The sequence below is a fragment of the Citrus clementina genome, unplaced genomic scaffold (assembly GCF_000493195.1).
Source record: "Citrus clementina cultivar Clemenules unplaced genomic scaffold, Citrus_clementina_v1.0 scaffold_1, whole genome shotgun sequence".
Taxonomy (NCBI): Eukaryota; Viridiplantae; Streptophyta; class Magnoliopsida; order Sapindales; family Rutaceae; genus Citrus; species Citrus x clementina.
In genome coordinates, this window is record NW_006263303.1 from 24322313 (window position 1) to 24347645 (window position 25333).

The 25333-nt window shown below is 35.8% G+C and overlaps 3 protein-coding genes across 5 annotated transcripts; 1 reads left to right on the forward strand and 2 right to left on the reverse strand.

The window, feature by feature from the left end:
- The first annotated feature begins 1300 nt into the window (after positions 1-1300).
- On the forward strand, positions 1301-5465 carry LOC18055503 (chloride channel protein CLC-f). The gene is made up of 9 exons (XM_006452716.2): positions 1301-1778; positions 1972-2374; positions 2634-2828; positions 3124-3578; positions 3692-3796; positions 4044-4274; positions 4399-4611; positions 4710-4942; positions 5124-5465. The coding sequence occupies exons 1-9, from the start codon at positions 1446-1448 to the stop codon at positions 5200-5202; spliced, it is 2247 nt and encodes a 748-aa protein (XP_006452779.1). The 5' UTR covers positions 1301-1445; the 3' UTR covers positions 5203-5465.
- Positions 5466-6105: 640 nt separating this feature from the next.
- On the reverse strand, positions 6106-10525 carry LOC18054799 (probable WRKY transcription factor 2). Of its 3 annotated transcripts, none has more exons than XM_024177552.1 (6): positions 9992-10525; positions 8615-9095; positions 8155-8337; positions 7203-8041; positions 6951-7109; positions 6106-6800 (listed from the first exon to the last, which is right to left on the reverse strand). In XM_024177552.1, exons 2-6 carry the CDS (start codon positions 9032-9034, stop codon positions 6239-6241), a joined length of 2163 nt encoding a protein of 720 aa, XP_024033320.1. In that variant the 5' UTR covers positions 9035-9095; positions 9992-10525; the 3' UTR covers positions 6106-6238. The 3 variants fall into 3 exon arrangements, with proteins under 3 accessions (XP_024033320.1, XP_024033318.1, XP_024033319.1); XM_024177550.1 differs by having other exon boundaries at positions 7203-8044; positions 9992-10524; XM_024177551.1 differs by lacking the exon at positions 9992-10525 and adding an exon at positions 9491-9510 and having other exon boundaries at positions 7203-8044.
- Positions 10526-15624: 5099 nt separating this feature from the next.
- On the reverse strand, positions 15625-20328 carry LOC18054800 (receptor-like protein kinase BRI1-like 3). Its single transcript, XM_006452720.2, has 2 exons — positions 20009-20328; positions 15625-19870 (listed from the first exon to the last, which is right to left on the reverse strand). The coding sequence occupies exon 2, from the start codon at positions 19563-19565 to the stop codon at positions 15852-15854; it is 3714 nt and encodes a 1237-aa protein (XP_006452783.1). The 5' UTR covers positions 19566-19870; positions 20009-20328; the 3' UTR covers positions 15625-15851.
- Positions 20329-25333: the final 5005 nt, after the last annotated feature.

Consider the following 25333-nt stretch of genomic DNA (forward strand, 5'->3'; position numbering starts at 1 on the left):
TGAAAATATAATATCCTATTATTGAATAATATCATACATATATTAAATAATGTAACATTAAATATAAGTTTTATTTTTTTTATTATAATATATAATAGAGAGAGAATAATGTTTTATTATGTAATAAACCCAAGGTTAAGGTTAGCATAATTTGGCAGTTGTTACATTTATAGTGCATTGTGCAGCTATTGCTATAATCTAAACATAAGATTGCACTGTATAAATTATTAAGCTGGCTGCCGAACACACTCTTTATGTAAGTAATAATTTATTATTACAGAATTAAGGACTTAAATGATATAAATAATGAAAATTATTGAAGACTTAAAGTATCATTCTTCTTTTAAAATAATAATAATAATAATAATATATGATATGTAATATTGTGATCTACTAAAATCAAATTGTTTGCCCTCGAAAGAAATGGATGATAACCTCTTGTTGTGTATGCGTTCGTGGGTGGCAAAGGCCAACAAAGTCCGGTGGGCAATAATGCCAAATTATCAAATGATACAACACAACGTGTTCTACTCTTATTGTTTGTTTTTTTATTGAAAAACAATTCATTCATTGAGATACATACATATGCTCAGTCAGTGGGGTTTGGATTCTTCACCATCCCATCTTATTTTAGTTAGTGGGATTATTAGATGAGATTTGTACAATACTTTCTTTAATAATTTGAATTTAAAAGATATGTGTATGTGTAATTAATATTTTTCTTCTCTTTTCATTCTCAATTCTTTAATTCTCATCAAATTTTTCATATATTTTTCTTTTAACTGCAAATAATAATATGGGCTATCATAAATTAAAAGGAGTAAAATTGATCATTCAAAAATAAATATTAACAAAATTTTAATGTGCATAAAAATTGGTGAATATCAAGAAATGAATTAGAACCAAGATAGATAGATAGATAATTTGTACAGACTAATTAATAAAGACCACCTCTCTACTCTCTAGTTACAAAAACGAGTGTTAATTGTTGACTGTGAAACAACTGCAGTCCACACCACAAGTAAAAGGTCTTTGCTTCCTACTTTTATTGTCAAAAAAAAAAGGTCTTTGCTTCCTTTCCCTAAAAATAAATAAAATGATTTTTTTTTCCTTCGTTTATAGAAAATTTAACTTCATAAATTATTATTTAAAAGAAAAACTTCATATTTGGTTTTCGTAATCCATATATTGATAATTACTTTTATTATTCTCTTAAAAATAATATTTTACCTTCATTTTTACGTCACACTATATTAATATTATAGGAAATGAAAAACAAAGTTTCAAAATGAAAACAAAACAAAACAAAACGGAACGAAACGAAACGAAGACGATGAAGAAGAAGAAGGCTACGAATGCATAAACCAGTAGAACAAACAAAATGAAGAACTGATAAATCGTAAACCAAAAAAAATAAAAAATAAAAAAAATTTCGAAAGCAGAAAATGTCAAGCGATGAGAGGCGTCCGCTGAGATCGTCGAATCAAGAAGACTTAGAATCAGCTCCAGATTCGCCGTCGAATAGAACCAGTACTCCTTCCGCGGCAGGCGGAATCAAAGATCTGTTTAAGCAATTGGATCGTCGATTTTCCGATCGCCGCATAACTTTCAAAGATCCTCCTCTTTCGCATTCGCGTTCGTCGTCTTTCGATCACCATAATTATGTGGACGCTCGTGATTCTCTGACGGAAAGTGCCCCTCCTGAGTGGGCGTTGCTTCTCATCGGTTGCCTTCTCGGCCTCGCCTCTGGTTTGTGCGTTGCCTTCTTCAATAAAGGGGTTAGCTTTTACTGAATTTTGATCTTTTTGTCTTGAAGTTTGAATCTTTTTTGCTTTGTAGCTTTGCTAGTTGCAAATATTTATCCAAATTGATTGCTTTGCAAGGAAATTGATCTTTTGTTCCTTTTTTCTGTTTTAAAGTTTGATTTTTTTTTTAGGCTAATACAAACTGGTTGCTTGGCTGGTTATTTAGGTTCATATTATACATGAATGGGCCTGGGCGGGTACTCCGAATGAGGGTGCTGCTTGGCTTCGATTACAGAGACTGGCGGACACTTGGCATCGGATTTTACTCATTCCAGTGACGGGAGGGGTAATTGTTGGAATGATGCATGGGTTACTTGAGATATTAAATCAAATAAAGCAGTCGAGTTCTTTGGATAGACAAGGTTTTGATTTGGTTGCCGGAGTGTTTCCTACAATAAAGGCCATTCAGGCTGCTGTTACTTTAGGTACTGGTTGTTCTTTGGGTCCTGAAGGTCCTAGTGTTGATATTGGAAAATCATGTGCCAATGGTTTTTCTTTAATGATGGAAAATAACAGAGAAAGGAAAATTGCGCTTGTTGCAGCTGGTGCTGCTTCTGGAATTGCTTCAGGTATCATAAATTTATTATGGATCTGTATGCACTTTTGTATTTAATAGCTAGCTTTGATCTAGATATGAATAACAATGAGGTTGAGTTTTCTCATCCTTATTTATTAATGTAATTGGGAGTTATTATTTGAGCTTCTAGAACGTGTACCCTTTCCAGTTTTGATCGTTCAAGTAGCTGATTATTTGAGCTTCTAGAATGTGTCCCCTTTCCAGTTTTGATCGTTCAAGTGGCTGATATTTCTGTTTCAATTTGCTTTCAGGTTTTAATGCGGCTGTAGCCGGTTGTTTCTTTGCCATTGAAACTGTGTTAAGGCCTCTTCGGGCTGAAAACTCACCCCCATTTACAACCGCAATGATAATATTGGCCTCTGTTATATCATCTACAGTATCAACTGTTTTGCTGGGGACACAATCAGCATTCACTGTGCCCTCATATGATTTGAAGTCAGCTGCTGGTATTGTTCTTGATTTTTATATATTGGTTTTATCCTGAATCTGCATGGTATTCTTCTGTGAAGTATTTATTGGACATTAACCGTGCTTGTTGGAGATCTTAGTTTATTTTATTTATTTATTTTTTTTCTTTTGTAATTTTATATATTTGATTTCTGATTCTGCTTGTTCTATTAGTCAGATGTTTCATTTTTTTTTCGGTCCGGGATAATTTCGTCCAATCCATAGATGAAATTTCAATAGACGGTTCATGAATCATCTGCTTACTGATTATTTGTTTTTGATATTGTCTCGCAGAATTACCTCTATACCTCATATTGGGCATGCTATGTGGAGTTGTAAGTGTAGTCTTCACTCGTTTGGTTGCTTGGTTTACAAAGTCATTTGATTTCATCAAGGAAAAATTTGGCCTTCCTCCTGTTGTATGCCCTGCTTTAGGTGGTTTGGGAGCTGGGATAATTGCTCTTAGATATCCGGGAATACTATACTGGGGTTTCACAAATGTTGAAGAAATCCTACATACTGGGAAAACTGCATCTGCTCCTGGAATCTGGTTGTTAACTCAACTTGCAGCTGCTAAGGTTGTGGCCACAGCTTTGTGCAAAGGGTCTGGGCTTGTGGGTGGTCTTTATGCACCAAGTTTGATGATTGGTGCAGCTGTTGGTGCTGTATTTGGTGGTTCAGCTGCAGAAATTATAAATTCAGCCATTCCAGGCAATGTCGCTGTTGCAGAGCCGCAGGCCTATGCTCTGGTAACATTTCCATTTTATAAAGAAGAATTACATTTTTGTTGGCTTGGTCTGAGGGTTGTTGGGGATGTTGATCTTCATTAGCTAATCACTGTCCTTACAAACTCATAATGCAGGTCGGAATGGCTGCTACATTAGCTTCTGTTTGTTCTGTACCCTTGACATCAGTTCTACTTCTCTTTGAGCTGACTAGAGATTACAGGATATTGCTTCCTCTCATGGTAATTGATCCAAAATCTTCTTGCATCTTTCATGTTTGGCATGGGTGTGTTCACTGCTTATTGCCTATGAAAATTCCTTTCCTTTCCATTTTGCAATGGCATGCGGATGTTGTCTTCTGAAGGCAATCACAATTGCAACAATGCACTGATACTGTTAAGTTGTAGTCTTTCATAACAATGCACTGATGCTGTTCAGAGGCTAATGTTACCTTGGTGCTTGATTTTGTTTCCCCTATTTCGCAAGTAGGGAGCTGTTGGATTGGCAATATGGGTTCCCTCTGTGGCAAACCAGGCCAAGGAGACGGATGCATCTGATAAACGGACTTTGGCTAGGGGTTATTCGTCTCTTTCACCTATGGAAGATAAAAATGAGGTTTTATGGAGGAGGACTGATGGCGGAGATGAGTTAGAACTCTCTGTCGTAGAAAACTCTGCTGACTCTGAAGCAGCTGAAGAAATGCTTTTGGAAGAATTGAAGGTACAATTTTCCTGATATGCTTCATCATTTTGTACCTGACTAAAGCTCCTCACAAATTACAATCCTGCTTATTTTCCATTAATTGTGACTTAAGCTACTTCAATTCTCCATCCCTCCTTGTCAGGTTTCTAGGGCTATGTCAAAGGACTTTGTAAAGGTTGCACTTACTGTAACCTTAAAAGAAGCAATAGAATCCATGAAAGATGGCCAACAGAATTGTGTCCTTGTGGTTAACGGTGAAGATTTCCTGGAGGGTATATTAACATATGGTGACATTAAACGTTGCTTGTCCAAACTGTCTAGTGATAATTCCAAGGGCGATTCAATAGCTTCCGATGTATGTAATTGTTGCCTTACTTTTCTGAACTCTCGCAGCTTGTCTTTACTTTGTCTATCTATATCCTTACTGATGACATGCAAGTGAAATATTTATAGGTGAATACATGTCTTGTTTCCTCTATTTGTACTCGAGGGATAAGCTATAGAGGCCGAGAGCGTGGACTTTTAACCTGCTACCCGGACACAGATCTAGCGATTGCCAAGGAATTAATGGAGGCCAAGGGGATCAAGCAGTTGCCTGTAATTAAGCGTTCCAGAGAACTCCAAAGAAGAAGGAAGCAAAGAATTGTTGCTATTCTTCATTATGATTCTATATGGAATTGTCTCAGGTTCTTACTCCTCTTTCAGTCTGTTATTATATCATTTGATTTCATTGTTTTCATTCAGTCTCCTTTTAAATAAGCAAATCTGGTATCATTTTCCGCTTCCCTTGTTTTATGATCTTGGTTGGGGAACAAAAGTTTCCAAATAATTAATCAATTGGCACTTTTCTGATTTTATGTCCAACAGAGAAGAAGTAAATCACCGGAAATCAGTTTATCAGCGTAGTAAAGACAAAAATCTCGAGGAGATTTCAAACGGCCATTGAGTGGGTGATTGAGTGCATTTGATTGCCGAGTGTTGATTCTGGAACTCATCCCATCTTCATTGACAAGCAAAATATACATGCCTTTTAGAGTTGCCCATTGTGGGTTTTGCTGCTGATATCTTAACTCTTGTAATTTAGCAAAATTACACTTTGTAAATGTAATATTCCCTTTTTTTTTCGTATTAAGTAGCGAAAGGAATTGAAAATCAGTAGTTAAAAAGATCCATATTTTTCCCTGATAAATGTACTAAATATTACCGATTGATGCATGTGTTTCACAGCACAGAGTGGGTTGCATTGGAGCTTTACTGAAAATTTCACTTAATTCTTTATTTTTCACGGCTAAGAATCTTTTTTTTTCCCCCTCTACTAATGCTACACGCCAAGTGAGCAGGCATTGTGTTTGATAAAAATTTTGTTAAATGTTAAACGGCAAGGATCGTTGCAGTACGGGAGCCTAAACGGGTTCATGCCCGCACACATTCAGCATTTAGCCTAAATGCCCTGTTTGGAGTGCTTGGACGGCTTAAATTATATTATGAAAATGTCCATTAAACATTTATTATTATGGTTTAGAAACTGAATTGATTTAATTCTACACTTATATAATAAAAAATCTATAATGTCTTCATTAATAATTTTTATTTTATAATCACAATTTTCCTCTTCACTATAATTTTTAAGCCTTGTCATCTCAATACCAAGCTTAAACGATGAGTTTGAAGCGTAAACTATTAATAGATTTTTCTTGCACACCATGAGTGTAGACTGAAGCTAAAATGAAAAATAGCATCTTTAACAGAAAGTCGCCTTCTACAAGTTGATGCATGCTTTCATCATTTACCAATGGATGAAAATTTGGTACAGCTTCGCAATGAACAAAGAATCACAGAATGGATCATCTAAAGAACAGAATTTTTGTATAGATTTATATAAAATAGCACTACTTTCCTCAGAACAACAAAACAATAATAATTATTATTATAATTATAATTATAATTATGGAATAAATTCAAATAAAATAAAGCAGCAACATTTACATCTGAGGTCCAAGAGGTAGCCTACTCATCAGCTGCTGGTAAACTGCTGAACGATTCGACAAGTTCAGACCAGGTTCCGACATTGGCTCCACCTTTGGTTCTCCTTTTGGCATCATGAAACCCATTTCATTAACCTGGCGTTGCTGTGCCAAATATGGATGAACAGGCAAAACAGGCAGCTCAGGTTGGCCGGGGCCAAGTCCTGCCATAGATAGATTGGCCAGGCCTGGTTGATGCATTCCAAATGAGAAGCCAGGGGAAGGTCCGAACTGCTGCCTTCCAGGTACTCTGAAAGAACCAAAAGAAGCAGGTCTGTCAAATCTTGCCATGCTGTTGTGAAGCTGTGATGGCTCGGGCCTGTGGATTTGACCACCAGCAGCAGCATGGGCAGAAACGGCACTTGAGGAGCCAGAGTTAACATGACTGCTATTTCGAGCAGCGGGAACATCATGGTTGTGCTTTCCCTCATATGTGGTGATCACTGACTTCAGATCATGGGACGCCCTCTCCACGTGCTTTCTCACCGTGCAGCCTGCACTTGTGCACTTGTAATAACTCCTTCAAGATAGCAACAAAATTTCAATTTCAATGTGACTGTTAGGACTGCAATTTTGCTTTGGGCATGCAGGCTTGTGCATTTTTTGTGCATGTGTATCTCAGAGAGAAAGAGAGAGGGAGGGGGAAAAAGTAGATGATTTCAAGGATCACCTTGGATTTGGATTTCCTTTCACAACTTTTTGCCCATATTTGCGCCAGCGGTATCCATCATCAAGGATATCTACCTCACTCGTTGTCTGAACCACTACTCTAGGCTCACGAATAGCTCTAGTGGCTCCACTCATTTCTGTTGCATAAGCTTCAATTTTCCTGGGATATCAATAACATAAGCATATTCCCACAGTGAAGTAAATATAAAATTCTAGACTTCATAGCAGAAATATGGAGAAAGGAAAAAGATACCTTCTCTTTGACTCAGATTCGTCTTCTTCACCATCAAAACCTACGCTGCAGTGTGTCACCTGATCATCTTCATCTTCATCATTAGAGAAGGTAGATGAGGCATCCACTGCATCACCTGATTCGTAGGGAGTGCCATTCTGAGCAGGCAAAGCAGAAGATTGGTTGCAGTATTCAGGTCCCACAGGTGCTGCTGATGTCACCTCGACAGTGTCATGCCTCCACTCGGGAGTTCCACCAGCAGTCCCTTTCTGTGTATTTGCCCATGAGGGATCACCATCAGCACCACTCTGCAGTCCAGCCTGTTCATGAATGTCTAATTGCATGTCAAGAGGGTTAGACCCAATGGCTGATCGGCGATTGGGTGGAGGCTTGGGGTGATTATGAGCTCCTTTGTATATGATCTCAGTTATGTGGCCTTCAAGAGATCTCTCCACTTTCTTCTTAACCTGACAGTTTGGATGTGTGCACTTGTAATAACTACGCGGATACTCACTACCCTTCACCTGTTTTTGTCCATATTTTCTCCAATTATATCCATCTTCAGATGATGCACCTCCAGCACCAGCAACCATGGAATCTCCACTGCCTCTTTGATCTCCTTCTTCATCCTGTTGCTCATCAAGAGGTGGAGAATGTTCAGTACTGCCACCAAAAGTATCAAAGACCCTTTGATCAGCCAAGATGGTATTACACCCATTATCCTTTTCAGTTGTTGCTCTGGAGAAGTCTGTTTGGACTTGGAGGCTGAGGCTGTTTCTGTATTGAGAATGGACTTTGGCTGCATTTACATTTTGGGGGGAATTCTCAGACTGAACAGAAACCTCAATACTAGGAAAGGACTGCTGAGGATGAGTAAAAGTAAATCTGTAAGTACTAGTCAAACAATATTCAACAGACAGAAAATGAAAATGTTTAACAAATAGCATTAGGAATCCGGCCATATTATACTTGCCTTATTTCTTGTACCAAGGGAAAAAGAACCTGATTCTGCAACAGGCTTAAATGCAAATGATGTATTGATGTCCTCCAAGATGTTATCCTTGCTTTTATCAGGGGCCTCTGAGATACATGTCGAACTTTTACCATTACCATTTGGGATGAATGAGAACTTTCCAGTTGTTGGAGATGGCTGTGCCTGCGGAGGCAAGGGTTCAGTTTTTTAGCATGTACCACAGCAAATTCATAAAATTAAACTCATTTTTTAATGTAGTTATTATCTAAAACTACTTTCTTCTCAGCATAAGCAAAAAAAATTAACGCAACATGCAAAAAAGCCACAAACTGGAATCTTAATGGTTCCTATCGGAATGTAATCATTTGAAACCCCATCAATAGATTTCATATTATCAAATTTCATTTAAAGACAAGAATTGAAGAAACAACAGGTGACACTTCTCAAGAAATAAACTCACCAGAGAATTTGAAAGGAAAACTGGAGACTCCAGCAGTGTCGTTGGGCTGAGACCAGGTGGTATTGTCAAGTAAGGAGATCGAATATCAGGGTTCAGAGAAAGGTCAGATGTTCTAATGCTTTCTGTATTCAACCTTGGAGCATTAAACCCAGCTCTTGCCGCCAACCTTGATTTCTGCTCAGAAAATGGACCTAAGTCAGTTGATGCACCTCCTGTCATCATGTTCTTTTTCTCAGTATTTCCTGATGTCATCTGCTCTTGAGATCCTAAGGAGAGCCCATCAACCCCATTCTCACTGGGTGGTTCTCTTGAGCTAATATCATCACCTGATATTGCTGCGAAAAAGGTTCTTGGACTTGGACTAGGTGGCACCCAGTCTCCAATTACTGCCATGTTATCATCAATTCCAGCCATGACCATTCAGTCTAGTCTAAAAGTCAGGTCAACGTAGAATCAAAGTCTTCCGCAAAGGGTTTAATGCCTGAAAGATTCGTTCACACAGTACACAATGGAATCAGAAAATGACCAATGACGGAGATGAAATTTAGCTGCAGATAAGATGGAAGATTATATTCAAACAAAAAACTTGTTCAAATACAGGTGTGCACTCATGTGGGTTTCCGTAATAAGACTAAAAATAACCCAGAAACAACAAATAAAATAAAATAAAATAAAAATCCCAGTTTTGCTACTCAGAAACCCAGGAGTATAAAGCTGCAATTTTGACTAGAGGTTATCAAATGGTTTGATATAAACGCAAAGAGAATCAACGCAAGGTTGCATATTAGATAAACTCGGAATAGACGAAGGAACACTCATGTAAGATATCTAAAAAACATGTCATAATTCAATAATGCAACAATATTATCTCTTTACCTTTTTCCAAAATGAAGAAGGCAAAAAAAAAAAAAAAGTCTCAACAAAACCCAAAATTTTATCCTGTAAGAGGGGTGGAGAGGTAGCAACAGAAAATCGACATGGCTAAATAGATGAAGAAAAATTGACAACATTCCAAATATTGATAAAGTTTAGTTGAAGGAAACTAATCATACAAATCCATTGAACCTTTACATATATAGAAAACCAGTTGTTCAAGTTATGGTGCCCATCAATCAAGATCTAATGATAAGCCAATTGACATTTTAAAAATACAAAAACAACCCAGATTACAAAACCAAAAAAAGAAAACACAGAGATCATAAAATCTTTTTAAAGAGAATTATTAGAGTGAGAGTGGTACCTCAAAATTTGCAAAATTTATCAAAGATAAATATTTTCCAAAATTGAGAGTTACAAAACATTAAAGGAGGAAAAGCAAAACAAAGAAAAGAAAGAGATGGGGAGAGAGAAAGTGAAAGAATGATTAAAAATCATTACCTGATTGATTAAAGAGTCAAAGCTAAATGAACAAGACCCACCACCACCACCTCCACCACTACCATCAACAACAGCAACAACAAAGAACACAAATTTCACAAACCCACCTCGGATTTTCTCCCTCTCTCTCTCCCCCCCTCCTTACAAAATGTCAAAATGTAATCTTTTTGTTTTCCTCTCTTGTTTTTGGTTTATAGCTAAAAAATTGAAACCAAACGAAATAGAAAAAGATGATTTTTTTTTTCCTTTAATCTGTGAAACCTACAATATTATGTCTAGAAAATGGAATCTTTAGAAGAATGAAACAAAAAGCTCTACAAGAAGAACAACAACAAATCAACAAAGCATACATATTCACCTCCTCTCCCTCTCTTATTTGTGTTTCATTGATTGCTTGTTCTAGTACTATTCATTTTAACTAATCATTCACCCTTTTGTTTGTTTCTGGACTGGCCAAGGCCAATGACAGAGCGCCATGTGAACGAGGGCGGGTTATAAATTCCCCGAGAGCAGTGATGTAATTGGTTGTATGGAAGAATTATAGGAAAGTGAGTTGTAGGTTAATTAATTTGGAGTAATTAGTGATAATAATAAAAATAATAATAATTGGTAAATATGTGTAACGTTGGGGTGTCAAGTGATTTGGGTGCCTAACACCTGTACCCTTGTAAAGTGAAGATGTTATAACCGCCTGCTGCCCAAACTCGATCCCTTCGAGGCTTCAGCTCCTTCCACTTCGATATCTTATGAACTCAGAATCAGTTAGCTAATCCTATAATTTTTAAAATTATTATTGTTAATTATATTATAAAAATAATTAATTATAAAAAAATTAGTTGATTTTTTTATAAAATTTATTTTTGAAAGTAACGTGATTTTTGAGTTTTAAAAACAGTCGTATATATTTTTATAAATTTTATTGTTAAATTATTGTAAAAATATAAATAATTAAGGGTAAAATCTCGTTTAGTTCCTATATTTCGTTCAGTCCTTATATTTTTAAAAATACCTCAAAACATCCCTGACATTAAATTATTAGCACATTTCCTCTTATTTTTTGTTACTTTTGGCTTTATTTTTACAATATTACCCTCTTACAATATATTTTTTAGACATTAGTAAAAAGAAAAAAAGTAATTATCAATTTAATCCCAAAAATAAATTGAAACAAAATTAATATATGTTACTTTTTTGTAACACACTGCTGAGGAATTAATATATTAAATTTTTTTTACTAATGTCCAAAAAAAAGGTAATTTAATTATTTTTACAATAAAAATTTTTTTGGACACATGTAAGCTTTCACAAAAATTAACATATATTCTTTTTGTTTTTATTTTATTTTTGGGGTTAAATTGATAATTTAATTTTTTTTCTTTTTATTAATTTTATAAAAAGAAACATTATTGTAAGAGGATAATGTTGTAAAAGCAAGTCAAAAGAAACAAAAAGTAACAGCAGGGATGTCAATAATTTAAGGGTATGGATGTTTTGAGGTATTTTTAAAAATATAGGGACTAAATGGGCACTAATCTTAAAATATAGGGATGAAACGAGCTTTTACCCAATAATTAAATTAGATATAATATTGAATAAAATTTATTTACACTTTTATAAAAATATATATATAATATTTGATTGCGTACATGTAATAATTAGTAACCAAAATAAATATTTTTATTTTATAATTAATGAAATAATTTTTTTTTCATTTTTTTCATATATATATATATATATATATATATATATATATATATATATATATATATATAATAGTTTTAAGTATTAAATTAATTTTCAAAATTAGGTTTTTAAGAAGCTACTTTTTTCTATTTTTTAAAATTTGATATAGGATAAGTTGATTTTACCAAAAGTGATTTCTAAAAAAAATTTGATGAACACTAAAATTAGCTTTTAATTTTTTAAAACTTTTGAACTCTTAAAAATCAATCCCGAACGGACCCTTATTTTTTTTTTTTCATTCCATTTTATATTGTATGGTTTTAGAAAACACCACCCATTTTATCATTTGGTGATGAATAAACAAAATAATAAATTAATACTCCCATCTCCATTGACATAAACCAAATTCACTAATGAACAGGAGTATGAATGGATATTTTTGCAACGGTTGGATTTAATTGGTCATTTGGAACATATATTGAGTCTACACTTTTTTTTTTAATTTAATAATTTTGAGTTTCTGTATGTGTGATCAATCAAAGCAAGTTGGTAAATTGTATTAACTCAATCAATTCAATGGATGGAGTAAAGATGTTACTTTGTTTGTTGGGGTGTGAAGTTTGACATGATTTTTTTGAATGGTAAAGAATCAAATCATAACAACATATTATCAAACTTTCGAGTTGGTTTCACTAACACCAGTTGATTAATTTTTTATTTACAATTTAATCCAATCGAACCCATTTAAATTAATCATTAGTTTGTTTTTTTTTTCCAAGATTAACCCAATCATAAGGCTTAAAATTATGCATGAAGAAGTGGACTGTTGAAGCAAATGAATAAAAATTATAAACACGAATTTTAACATAGTGGATGATCGGAGCTCCCAAAGATGGACTTTAATGGAACTGACAAATGACACCCAAGTGGCCACCAAATGTAAATTCCTAGAATCTGCTAAAAAAATTAATTACTTAATTAATTAATTAAAATATCAGGATTAAAAAGAAGGGCAGTCTACACAAGTAAACTGATGTATCAGAATTCCGAAAGAACCCAAAAAAAAAAAGACTTTCCCATTTTAATTTGAGCCATATTTTTGGAACCATATTGGATAGCTCTATTACTTAATTTTTTTTTTTAATATAGTATTGTTGAAATGAAAAGGACCGGCTGATAATCATCTCTAATTTTATTTTTATTTTTTCCAAAAGACCTAAAGAGGATCCAATTCTAGCCTAATCATTTCACGCCCACCCATATAAAATAATCAATAAATAAATTCTAGTTATCTCTTGCCGCGTGACCTTATTTTTTATTTATTTTTTGTTTTCCGGTTTGGTTATTGTTACTTGCGGGTTGCCCACTAACAATGTAAAGTTGAGTTCATATTCTTTCCCATAAAGCTTATGCCCCATTTTCAATTTTTGCATTACTAGTTTGATCTTCTAGAGCACTAGCTTCAATCATGCATGGTTTATTAGATTATGTGAAAACCTTTTAATTAAACCAGCAGTATTGGATAGGATGTGGCACAAAGTACTAGTTTTAAATTAATTGAAAACAAGACCATGGGTGGATGGCAGTGCCTGAGCTGAGATTTTGTTTGGGCTACATGTCGTGTGCAGAAGTTACAGTGTATATAAATTAAACCCATGAGTTGAATCTTTCAAAAGAAATAGAAGAAAGCAACTGATGATAATGGAGCCAAAAACTGGCACCAGAAAAACATGAAAACATTGTTTGAAGATGTTCAGAATGTGCCAACTTGGGGGGGGATAATCCATGCCTCATGTATCTGTCTGTATATGTATACACACACACACACACACACACACACACACAGCCTGCATCATGCGTGTAATGTATGTATGTATGTCAGTATGTATGTGAATATGAGGAAACAAACAGCATTTCGGTCTAATCTACTTCTTCTTCTTGTGGGTACGTGACAAAGATATTTTTTTTATCTTTTATGTAATACTTTATTTGTTTATTTTCTTCTCATGGGCAGTTTTTTCCCCCCACCCGGTCAAAAAGATTATTTGACCGAGTCTTTGTCTCTTAGCCCATGTCTCACGGACACAGTACTGTTGCTAATGTTTTATTTATTATATTCTATTACCCGGACACAAAAAGTCCAGTGGAGTTGATCACTTTCCATAAAGGAGTTCTACTAATACATTGTTTTTGGGTTAAAATTTCCAATGCATGCACTGCAGCTTCATGAACTAGAATAAGAAAGTGCACTTATAGTATAAAACTTAACGTAATAGAAGCAAGATTATGATCTCCAGAGAGTAAAGGATTTTTTTTTGTTGTATTGGCTATAGAAAGGGCTTCAGATTCATGGCTCATGCAGCCTGCAGCATATGAGTTTTCATTTTTCAAACATGGTCTTCGGTTTGTGTGTGTCAGGATTCGGGACGCAGGTAAGATATTTGTAATGTGTGTGTGGGGACATGTGAGAGAGAAAATTGGGAGCCACGCTGCCAAATGCCAATCTTTTTTTATTCTTTTTGGACTTTTTCCATTTCCAAGCAACAAATTTGAGTCACACAGTCAGCGGAAGCTGAGTAAAACCATATTATCTGTCAAGTTATGGGGCCTCGTTCAGGACTGAATTCCATGACTTCCAATTTCAGGTACTGTTGCAAATTCGGCCATCAGGGGTCCCACGTTTATTGGGCGCCATCACTATTTGTTGGATTAGTTATGGACCGGGCTTAGTCTTTTGAGTCCATGTCGGCCCAATTACTTGGGGATTCTGGATTCTGGAGATTGCGGCAACAATCATCAGCGGATATTGGATGACACAGAAACCCCATTTACTTGCCTTTCTTCATTTCGTAAAAGCACCACTGACTGACTGATTGATTCATCATCAATCCCAGGCCACAGGGGCTTAAGTCAAAAGCGTCATGAGTGTTTGATTTCAAAACAATGATACCAAGGTACTTATTCTTGAAGAGTGAGTGATCCGAGATGGTCCAAAAGCGACCAATGTGTCGTGGGAAAAGAATAAGAAGACAAAACTTTCATATCAAACGCCTGTAGAGCATCATGCAAGAACATGCAAATGATGGCATAAATTTGGAATAAAAAGATTTGACTAATACGCCTATTTGGGTAAAAGCCATAATTCATGGGACATAATGAGAAACAGGGCAAATCTTTGACATTTAAAAGCATGTAAGATCGTGTTGAATCAAAGGCAATACCGCAATAGTGGTTTAGTTATTACATTGAACTATTTTAGCAGGATGAGGCACCTTTAGGTAACAGTGAAAAATCTTTTGACATTCATCAAGGGTTTTTGAAATTTATTTCATAGGGGTTTAAGGTAGATTCAGCAACTAACGGTCAATGAAAAATCGTAAATACAGATAATAGAGTAGCTAAATGAAAAATGAAAGGCAATCAGCTCATCATGGTAATAATAACAAGTTACATGAATATATGAATCACTTGCTTGGAAGTAATTGTCAACTCAAAACTCATCAAATTGAAAAACAACAGATTCATGAAATCCCTGCCTCTGCTTCATACAACACAAACACACACACGCTTAGCAATTTTTAATATTCATTTAGTCTGAATATGTTATGAACGTCATCAATTTGATTCTTTTAGTTGAGGTGCAAGCTCATGCTAAGCCAAAACAAGAGTTGAAACAGCCACTATGCACACACACGTGCACATACGGTCTTGTTCCTGAATTTTTTGCATATATGCTTTCTCAAATTCAAAATTATTAACACAATCACTTAATTGCACCATAAATTAGATGACAATTACGAGTTTACTTTCTCAAATAATGCTACCTACAACTTTACAAAATGTTCCTCTCGCTAATCACATTCCAACATTCTATGAACAACAATTGGCAATTGGGACAAACAATTAGTGGAACATAAATTAGCAAAACTGTGACAGGAAGAAGAAGCTAATGGCAAAGGAACAAAGTCTTGAAGTCTCTACTAACAGAAACAATGATGAAAAAAAAAAGAAAATATAACTTATCCAACTTACAGCAACTGAAAGACCCCAAACTTTGTTCCTCCGTGTTCTCTCTGTCTCATTCAGTGTTCTATTATTTACACTAGGCGAAACGGGTAGGACAAACCTCATCTCTAATATCAGAGGTTCAACTCGCTGATACTGCATCTTTGTTGCCTTAGCCTGAACTAGATTCTCTCTCTCGCAATTCTTCAATAACTGTGTCTTTCAGTGAGAAACTATCAAGGCTATCACCTTCTGTATCAACTTGAAGCTCTTTGAACATTGCCATTACCTGTATCATGGTTGGCCGCTTGAATGGCCTGTCATCTAGGCACTCAAATGAAATTCTTAGATACTGGTACAGTTCAGTCTCATCTGATGTCTGCATTGTCAACTCAGGGTCCAGTATCTCATTGATTCTTTTCTCCCTGTGAAGTTGCTTTGCCCATCCAACTAGGTTGTTATCATCACCAAACTCAGAAGGGTCTATTGGCCTTTTTCCTGAAAGAAGCTCTAGTAGTATGACACCATAGCTATAGACATCACCTTTTGTTGTGCAGCGGAAACTCTGGTAGTACTCGGGGGGAACATAACCTGGAGTTCCTGCAAGGGTGCTTACACTGAGATGAGTATCCAGAGCATTCACCAATCTTGCCATGCCAAAATCTGAAACCCTGGCCTCAAAATTTTCATCCAGAAGAACATTACTAGACTTCATATCCCGGTGAATAATGTGAGGTATGCAGCTGTGGTGAAGGAATGCAAGGCCACGTGCTGACCCTATAGCTATCTTCTTTCTAGCAGCCCAGTCAAGCTTTGTGCCGCCTCCTTTGGCCCTGTCATGAAGGACAGACTCCAGACTCCCCCATTTCATGTACTCATACACAAGAAGCCTCTCTTCACCTATTTTGCAGTATCCCAGCAAAGGAACCAGGTTTCGGTGCTTAATCTTCCCAATAGTTTCCATCTCTGCCATAAATTCTCTGTCTCCCTGACCTGTAACATGAATTAATTTCTTGATTGCAACGACAGAGCCATCTCTCAGTTGTGCCTTGTAAACCTCACCAAACCCTCCAGAGCCAATCATACTATCAGCACTGAAACCATTAGTAGCTTCAAGCAGATGTGCAAAGGTCAGTTTCCGCAGAGGTTTCTCAAATGTGGCAACATTGATGCTCAGTGGCTCAGGGACACTGGATAGTTTCCAGCTACTGCTACCTGAAGTTGGGAGGCTTTCAATGTATTTCTCTCTCTGTTCGTCCTTCTTCTGGTCTTTCTTCACTCGATACAAAGCTAATGTAAGCCCAAGGATAATCAAGAGGAAGAATGCAATGCCAATAACCACCCCTGTTTCCACATTCTGCTTGTTTTCATGGGGGTGGACAGTCGCTGCATGGTTGCCAGAGCTACAAGGGAGCAAGGGCAACCCGCAGAGGCCAGAATTGTTCTCATATCTGGAGGCTGGGAAAGTAGTCAGTTGACCTCCGGATGGAATGATACCAGATAAGTTGTTGTTGGACACATCAAGGTCACTGAGAAAAGAGAGACCCCCTAATGACCCTGGGATAGATCCTTGAAAATTATTATGAGAGAGATCCAGAACACCAATTGCTTTCAGACCTCCAAAGCTGTCAGGGATATGACCTGTTAGCTTGTTGTGTCCCAAATTCAAGACTTGCAAATAGTTCAACGAACCAAAATTCTCAGGAAGAGTTCCTGACAAGAAATTATAGGAGAGATCAAGGTAGATCAAGCTGCCATTGGTGGTGAATGTATACATTGTCATGCCAGTGTAAATTCTAGTTGATGGGCAAGAATGAACCATTGGAAAGCCTTCCAGCCTCTCTGGTCGGATCCCCTCAAATTCAACTAGTCCTCCAGCACCCCTACATGCTGTACCACCCTCATTTCTCACAAATGCAAACTGCTTTCCCGAAACAATTCCCGGCATGACTACGCCAGCTTGGTTAGCAAGCTCCGATGGGAGAGGACCACTTAGGTTATTGCTATTCAAGTCAAGCCAAACAAGACTCCTGCACTTGCCAAGCCCCTGAGGTACCTGTCCTGTGAGCGAATTGTTACCCAGTTGGAGTATAGCAAGGTTAACAAGATTTCCAATGCCGGCAGGGATTTCTCCGGTGAGTTGGTTGCTGGAAAGTGACACCCATAGCATATTTGTGCAGCTGGCAATGGACTTTGGAATGGCTCCAGTGAGGTGATTGTTGTTGAGAATTAGGGTCTCCAGGTTTCCTCCATTGACACAAATGCCTTCTGGGATTTCACCTGTAAGGTTATTTGCCCACATTACAAGATCAGATAGATTTGGCAAGGACCAAATTTCTGACGGAACTGGACCGGCCAAGCTGTTGAAACTAAGATCAATCGTTTTCAAATTCTTGCAGCTTCCAAGCTCTAAGGGCACAGTACCGGAGAGGTAATTGTTCGGCAACACTATCTTTTCTAGAGCTGGAAAATTTGGAGGCGAACAGAACCCTGATGGGATAGTTCCTGTGAAGCCATTAGAACTGAGGTCGAGTACCCGAAGTTGAGTACAATTGGTGAGGGACAGCGGCACAGGACCACTAATGTTGTTGAATGGGACATAAAGATATATCAGACTTGAAATCTTGCTTACAACAGTGTTAAGAAAATTTCCTGAGAGCATATTGCTGCCAAGATTGAGGCTATGCAAAGAAGAACATGATGCAAAAGTTGAGGGTAGTTCACCAGTAAGCCTGTTGGATGAAAGATCAAGCTCTCGAAGAGTCCCACAAGCCTGTCCCAACTCAGGAGGGATCTCACCAGCAAACTGATTATGTGCCAAAGACAGCTGCTTCAAATTCCTGAAATTCCCCAACAGGAAGCCTGGGATACCACCCTGCAGTGCATTATGGGACATATTAAGCGTCTCCAGAAGCTGACAATTCTTCAGGCTAGCAGGAAATTCAGCTCCAGAGAGACCATTTTGAGAGAGAGTGATCACGGAGAGGTTGCCGCAGCGTCCAAAATCAAGATTGGAGAATTTACCAGTGAAGTTGTTGTGGGAGAGATCAAGATATTTGAGAGATCCGGACGAGTCTGCCACAAACCTAGCCGGTATCTCCCCTGATAAGAGATTGTGAGAAAGGTCAATGGTGGAAATACTCTTGCAATTAACTGAAGTAGCATTCAGCTTGCCGGGGAGCTTATTATCAGAAAAGTTTAGCAGATTCAAGTTCTGGCAATTGGAAAGAGAATACGTCAACAGGGCAGAATCCGATATCTGATTGCCGGAGAGGTCAAGCTGGAGAAGAGAAGGGCCAATATGGAGACTACCCCCAGATATTGAATTGTGAGAGAGGTTAACATAAGACAGACGATCACAGGAGAGCAAAAAAGATCTGCCAGGAAGAGAGCCTGTAATGTTGTTTGACGAAAGGTCCATTGTCACCAGGCTGCAGGAGCTAGTTTTGGATGTTGATAGATCACCAGCAGAGAAAGAATTGCCCTGCAAATTCAGATGCTCGAGATATGGCAAAGCTGTGAGAGTTGTGAGGTTTAAGCTACCACTAAGGCCAGAGTTGTTGAGGTTGAGGGAGGTAACGTGGCTATTAAGAGAACAAGAAACCCCTTGCCATGAACATGGAGTTAAAGCATCAGCAGTCCAGTTGGCCAAGTACCCATTTGGATCAGAACCAATAGAGGATTGCTTGAAAGCCATCAAAATTGTCAACTCTTCATTGCCGCCGCTTTGCCTTGAAGATGATGATAGTTCTCTAGCATATGATGGCATTATTGGCAAGTGACAGAGAAGCAACAACCATAGCACAAAGCCAAAGATTCCCATGATTCCTTTCCCTTGTTGCTGTTGATCTTGTGATAATAATGATACCCTCCACTCTCTCTTCATTTTTTTTTTTCTTTTGCTCTTTAAATTTCTTTTGGGTCTCAAATCCTCACATCCAAAAAATGACCAAATGAGCTGACATAAAAGAGCAACTTTTTTTTTTTTCCGTTCTTCAAAAAATTGTTTTAATTTTGAAGTGGTTGAGTGAGCAATAGTAATCTCTGTGCAGCCCCCATACGAAAGCCGAACAGCACCAAACCAAGATTCATAGCTCCTCCAAATTTATCTTCTTCTTCTTCTTCTTCACTTTGAGATCTGTTTGCATTTTCCAAAATGACCGACCCCTTTTCTTTTTCTTCCTTGGCCAGCTGAAATTAAATAATAAAAATCACTATCAAAGATGTGGTAATTAAGTATGCCTGAAACTTACATAAATTCAACATCATACAACAACGATAATAATAACAGTAATACATAAACAAAAAAGGTTAAAATGAAAAGAGTACCTGAGTCCTGAGCCGAGGTTGTTAACTTGTTATGTAAATGCTATGTAATGGGGAAGTGAGTGAAAGTACAGGAAGTGACAGAACAGACAGAACAAAAGTACTATGTTCAGAAATGTCGGGTCCGGTTTAGTTTCGATAAAAACAAGATTTTCTTTTGGTACCCAAAGAGGGGAAAAAAAAAAAAGCACTGTTTTGGCGGCAACAAAAGAAAAATGGGTTGATGAAGATGGAAGAAGCTGTTGGCGCTGCAAAAGAAGGAAAACAAGAGGAAGTGGGAGGGGGAGAGGGAGAAGAAGAAGAAAGAAGAACGAAAGTGTTGAAAAAAGAAAAGAAAAAGAAAAGAAACTTGGAGACTCAAAAACGAAAAATAAATAAATAAAGAATTCAAAGAATTAAAGAATAGAATAGTGATAACTAGTTGGTGGGTGCATTGCATTGGAGTTGGAGTGAGAGGAGGAGGCAGCATAAAAGAGTAAATTGTTTGTGGGAGTGATGCTTCCTCCCCAATTACATTTTTTATTTATTTATTTATTTATTTATTTTTCTTATTTTTCGGGTCCAGTCAAACTTTGGATTTGATTCTCAGAGCCTGCTCTTTTTCGGATGAATTACCCGGCACGCACGTCTCTTCCCTCCGTGACTTCCTTTAAAATTCTCCTGCCACCTTATTTCCCAACAAAATTACAGGGAGGTCCCTTGCATTTCATCAAAATCTCATCCTGTGCAAAAAGTTAGAAAAAAATATATATATATACTTACTAAAACCCTGCACCAATCGACCGCCAATTTAGTGGTTGAATCTTTGGACTTCGCGACTCAAACTTTTACTTTTCTAGTTTTCTTTATTTTTCATTACGTGGTATTTTGTTTTGTCCTCTCTCTAGCTGGGGAAAATAAAAAATAAAAAGTTAATTTTATATCTTATCTTTACATTTATGTGCCTTTAGTAACTTACATTATAAAACATACGTATGTGAAGACGTGATACCTTTAATATTTGGTCTTGCGACACATTGTCCTTGAGTATCTATTATAAATAAATAAATAAAAAGAAACAAAATTGGTCTGGTAATCTAATTTAGTGCTCATATCACTTTTTAATACATTGTTCTGCTTATTAATTTGCCCTAAAAGGGGATCCAGTTCTTGTATATAATACAATAATCTTCACCAATTACATACAAGACATAGGGTCACTAAAGATTAAAGAACAAGTTGTGATTTTTTTTTTTTTTTTTTTGCTATTTCAGATGATATTAATTTGATAACCAACACGATTGCGACGCATTTGGATCCTGCTACTTGGGAAGTAACATTTTGTTTAGCGTATTTTACAGCTGAATAATCAACAATACAAGATGAAGAAAAAAAAAATTGTTAGGGGAATTTTAATTTCACCTAAGGCCTTACAAATAACAATAATAAATAAATAAAAGATGAAGAATAAAAACAATCACATAATAAAATAATTTACGTCAAAAACTTCACCAAGAATGAGAGAGAAAAATTCATTGTATGAAAAATTATTACAATCACTTTAATATTTTTCTCTCACTCAAAATCTTAATAACCCCTAATTTCTGAATGGATCTATAGCTTCTCTCACACTGGAAACTATCTACTGGAACATAAATTAATTATTGTGTTATACAGATAAGTGAATCCAACCTATGTGAATATAATTATTATTTTTTGTAGACAAATAATTTCTTTTCTTATATAAGATGTATTTCTCCTTGAAAAATGAGACATATCTCCCAACAAAATTGTCAATGTAACAAAAAATTTCAATGGGAAAAAAGTCTAAGATAGCTAGCGATCTGGGAACTACTTTCTTGTGGAAGGCATGTTGAATAAAATTGACAATAAAAGGATAACACATCCACCAAAAACGACCATGTTAGGTAACATAGTGCCAAAATAACATCCCTTAATTTAAATATTAAGGCATTAAATAGTTTAGGTCAATGATGTACGTATATAAACAAAAAGGATATAATGAGCATAATTATGTATAGAATATACAAGCATGCGTTTCATTCTTACATCATTGATATTGATAGAATGATTCAAAATTGATATTAAAAGAATAATTGATGCACATACAACAATGAAAGAGAGAAAGAAAGAATCCTTTGGGTATTGTATATACAACGGAAGAAGAGACAATATTTTTCTCGGGAAAGTGATGGGTACCATACATGTACATAAATATTAAGACAAAACAAAGTTTTAAAAAGATGGAGCCTTTGGTTATGGTTATGGTTATGGTTAGGGTTAGGGTTAGGGTTAGGGTTAGTGCAAAGGGTGTTGGGTTTTGTAATCACTCTTTTATTATTTTCTTATATCACAATTTGTCTGTATGTATGCAATACGCACGAGGGCATCCTATTCTCATTAGTTCCCGTTAGATTCGCATTTTGCTTCCATGTTTTAAATAATAACTAAAATTATTGTTGTTAAAGTATTATTATTTAGCATTAAAATAAGATTAAGTTTCACTAGAAAACAGCGGAATCCTCGCAAAGAAACCAGGCAGATTTATGGACCGTCCCCCTTTATTTAATAAATATTTTTGGGTTTCGTTTTTTTCTTTTTTTTCCTTTTTCTTTTTTCCCCCTTTTTCAAAATGGGATTTTGAATAAAGTGCATACCACTCTCTTTCCCTTTGCCCCACTCCTTAGAAAAGCCAAGAGTTTAATCTTGACAATATTTCCTTTTGTCACACGAGCGTCCCCTCAAACCCCATGTGTCATCAATCATTTTCTTTGTTTGTATTTATCTTTCATTTTGAAAGAATGCTTACATGAATAGTTAATTAAATACCAACTGTAATACGCTTGTTAATAGACATATAACATCAAATTTATAAAAACTAAGTAATGACATCTTAGATCACACGAAGATTTTTATTTAAAGGCTATAATTTATCGCATAGTCTATCTAATATTTCTTCTATTATTATTCGTATACTCCAAACTTATGATATATATTATGTCTAATTTTATTGAAAAAAAAAAGAGAAAAATATGAGAGCGTAAAGGAAATATTTGATATTGTTAATGAAAAATGAGGACATTACATGATACAACAGCTTTATTTTAAAAATAACCTGATCATATTGATTTTTTCAATTAAAATATTTTGTTGTTGGCGTGAAAATGAAATGAATTAAAAAAAAAAAAAAAAAACCACAAACCATTTCGTTAAATTTTGGAGTGCTTGGATGGAGTGTACCAAAAGACAAGGCAACAAAAAGTCTAATTCCACGGGTTTGAAAATCAAGAGTCTTTAATTAATTGTAATATATATACATATGTACACGCACACACACACACACACTACCCCCCAAGTATTTTTTATAAAAATTAATGAAATTTAATAATTGAATTATATCGCGTACGTGTGGGTGTGTGGACCATTCCGAAATATTTGACTTTTTTAATTAACAACCTGGTGGTGATAATTGATAAAAAGGCTTTCCTAATTTCTAAAACGTGTACTGTTCAAGGTTTTAGGTTAGTTGGATTGGTTAGCTTAAAATGGACGTCTCAATTTCTTCCACCCGGAGGTCTCAATAAACACGGCACCAATTTATTAATTAATTAATTAATTAATTATTCTTCTTACACAGTGATAGATAATTAATTTAATTATCAGGCTGATCACATTAATTCATTATTGCAGAAGAAACAGACTCGTCTATTTCGAAGGCTTAATTGTATCTCCAATATTTTAAATTTGCAGCCCTCTGGGTCAACATCACACGTGCAGCTCCTCCATTGCTCCCTTCCGTCAAATACATCTAATCTTTTACATAGATTTCAAAAAATACGGTCCGATGAATTAATATATCAAAATAAATAAATAAATAAAAAGGGTACGTGTCAATTTTGAAAACATTCGGAGTCCAGATGATAAAAAAAAAAAAATTTAATATCATGAATCATGATTGTTCATGTCTATTTTACATATGATTTAAGAATATTTTTAGCGGTTGTTTATGATGAATGATATCTACTGAGATCTAAATAGTTGAGATTTGTAACCATTGATTGTAATTATTAACGGGATCAAAAGCAAAAGGGGGGGGGGAGCGTAAATTAGTGGGCACCACGCACATTTTTTTTTTCTTTTGGAATTGGAGGTCCCTTACCTCGGATCTTTAATTTTTATTTTTCTTGCTTAGACCTACCAAAACCATTAATGGGATTTGGGTTTGACAAATTGAACCGACCTAATTATGAGTGAAAGCTATTGATATGATATGAGCAATCGATGATGATGATGGATTTATTATATTCATTTTCTGAATTTTGAACCCATGACAAATTAATATCCCTCAATATGAATGCTACTGCTGCAGCTAATTTTCAAGTTTCTAATTTTCCCTCCTGTTATGGTATTTAGTTGGATATTTCATCAAAGACAAAATAATAATAATAATAATAATAATAATAATAATATTAGCTAGATAAAAACAATTGACATGTTTGAATCCACACGTTCACATTGATTTTGATCCATCATCAACGTCAAGACAGATACTAATTAATTTCAGAATTATTAACTCTTTTGTGTGCTTGAAGATAAGGATGTGAAAAATTGACAACGAATATTGAATAAAAAATTTAGTTCACGCATTTCGTATGGTTCGTAGATAATTACTAATTTGACAACTAATGTGATCTATTCTAAAATCAAATACTAAAGTAAAAATGTGCTGTTCGTAAATAGCCCTCGTGAAATTTCAATCCATCGCGCACACATTACATATTTTTATTGCATGACAATTGAATGTTCAAACTCGATGCACTTTTTCAATAGGTCAAGCACGACACGAGAAATCACTTAACGGGCCAAGTCCAGTGAGCAGCCCAGCCCAGATCATGTTTACAACCTCGCAGTCTCCAACGGTCAAAAGTGGAAAAGTATCTTAAACTTTCCGAATAACTGTAACAGTAACAGTAACTGACCCTTTGACCGTTTGACCATAATTTTGGGTCAATGACGACATCATCATCATCATCATCATCATCACATTGGCGTGGTGGCACATAAACCTATGAATGAGGTAATTCTTTGCCTCTCCGGTCAGCTAATGCGATCTATTCTAAAATCAAATACTAAAGTAAAATGTTTGGTTTGTAAATAGGCCTTCTGAAATTTCCATCCATCACACATATTCCATATTTTTATTCCATGAGAACTCAATGCACTTTTTCAATAAGAGTTAATCTAGAGGTGGGCTTGTTGTCATAAGATGAGGATTTTGTTCACTAAATGAGTGTGCCATTTAGACAAACTTGCTATGCAAGTCTATTA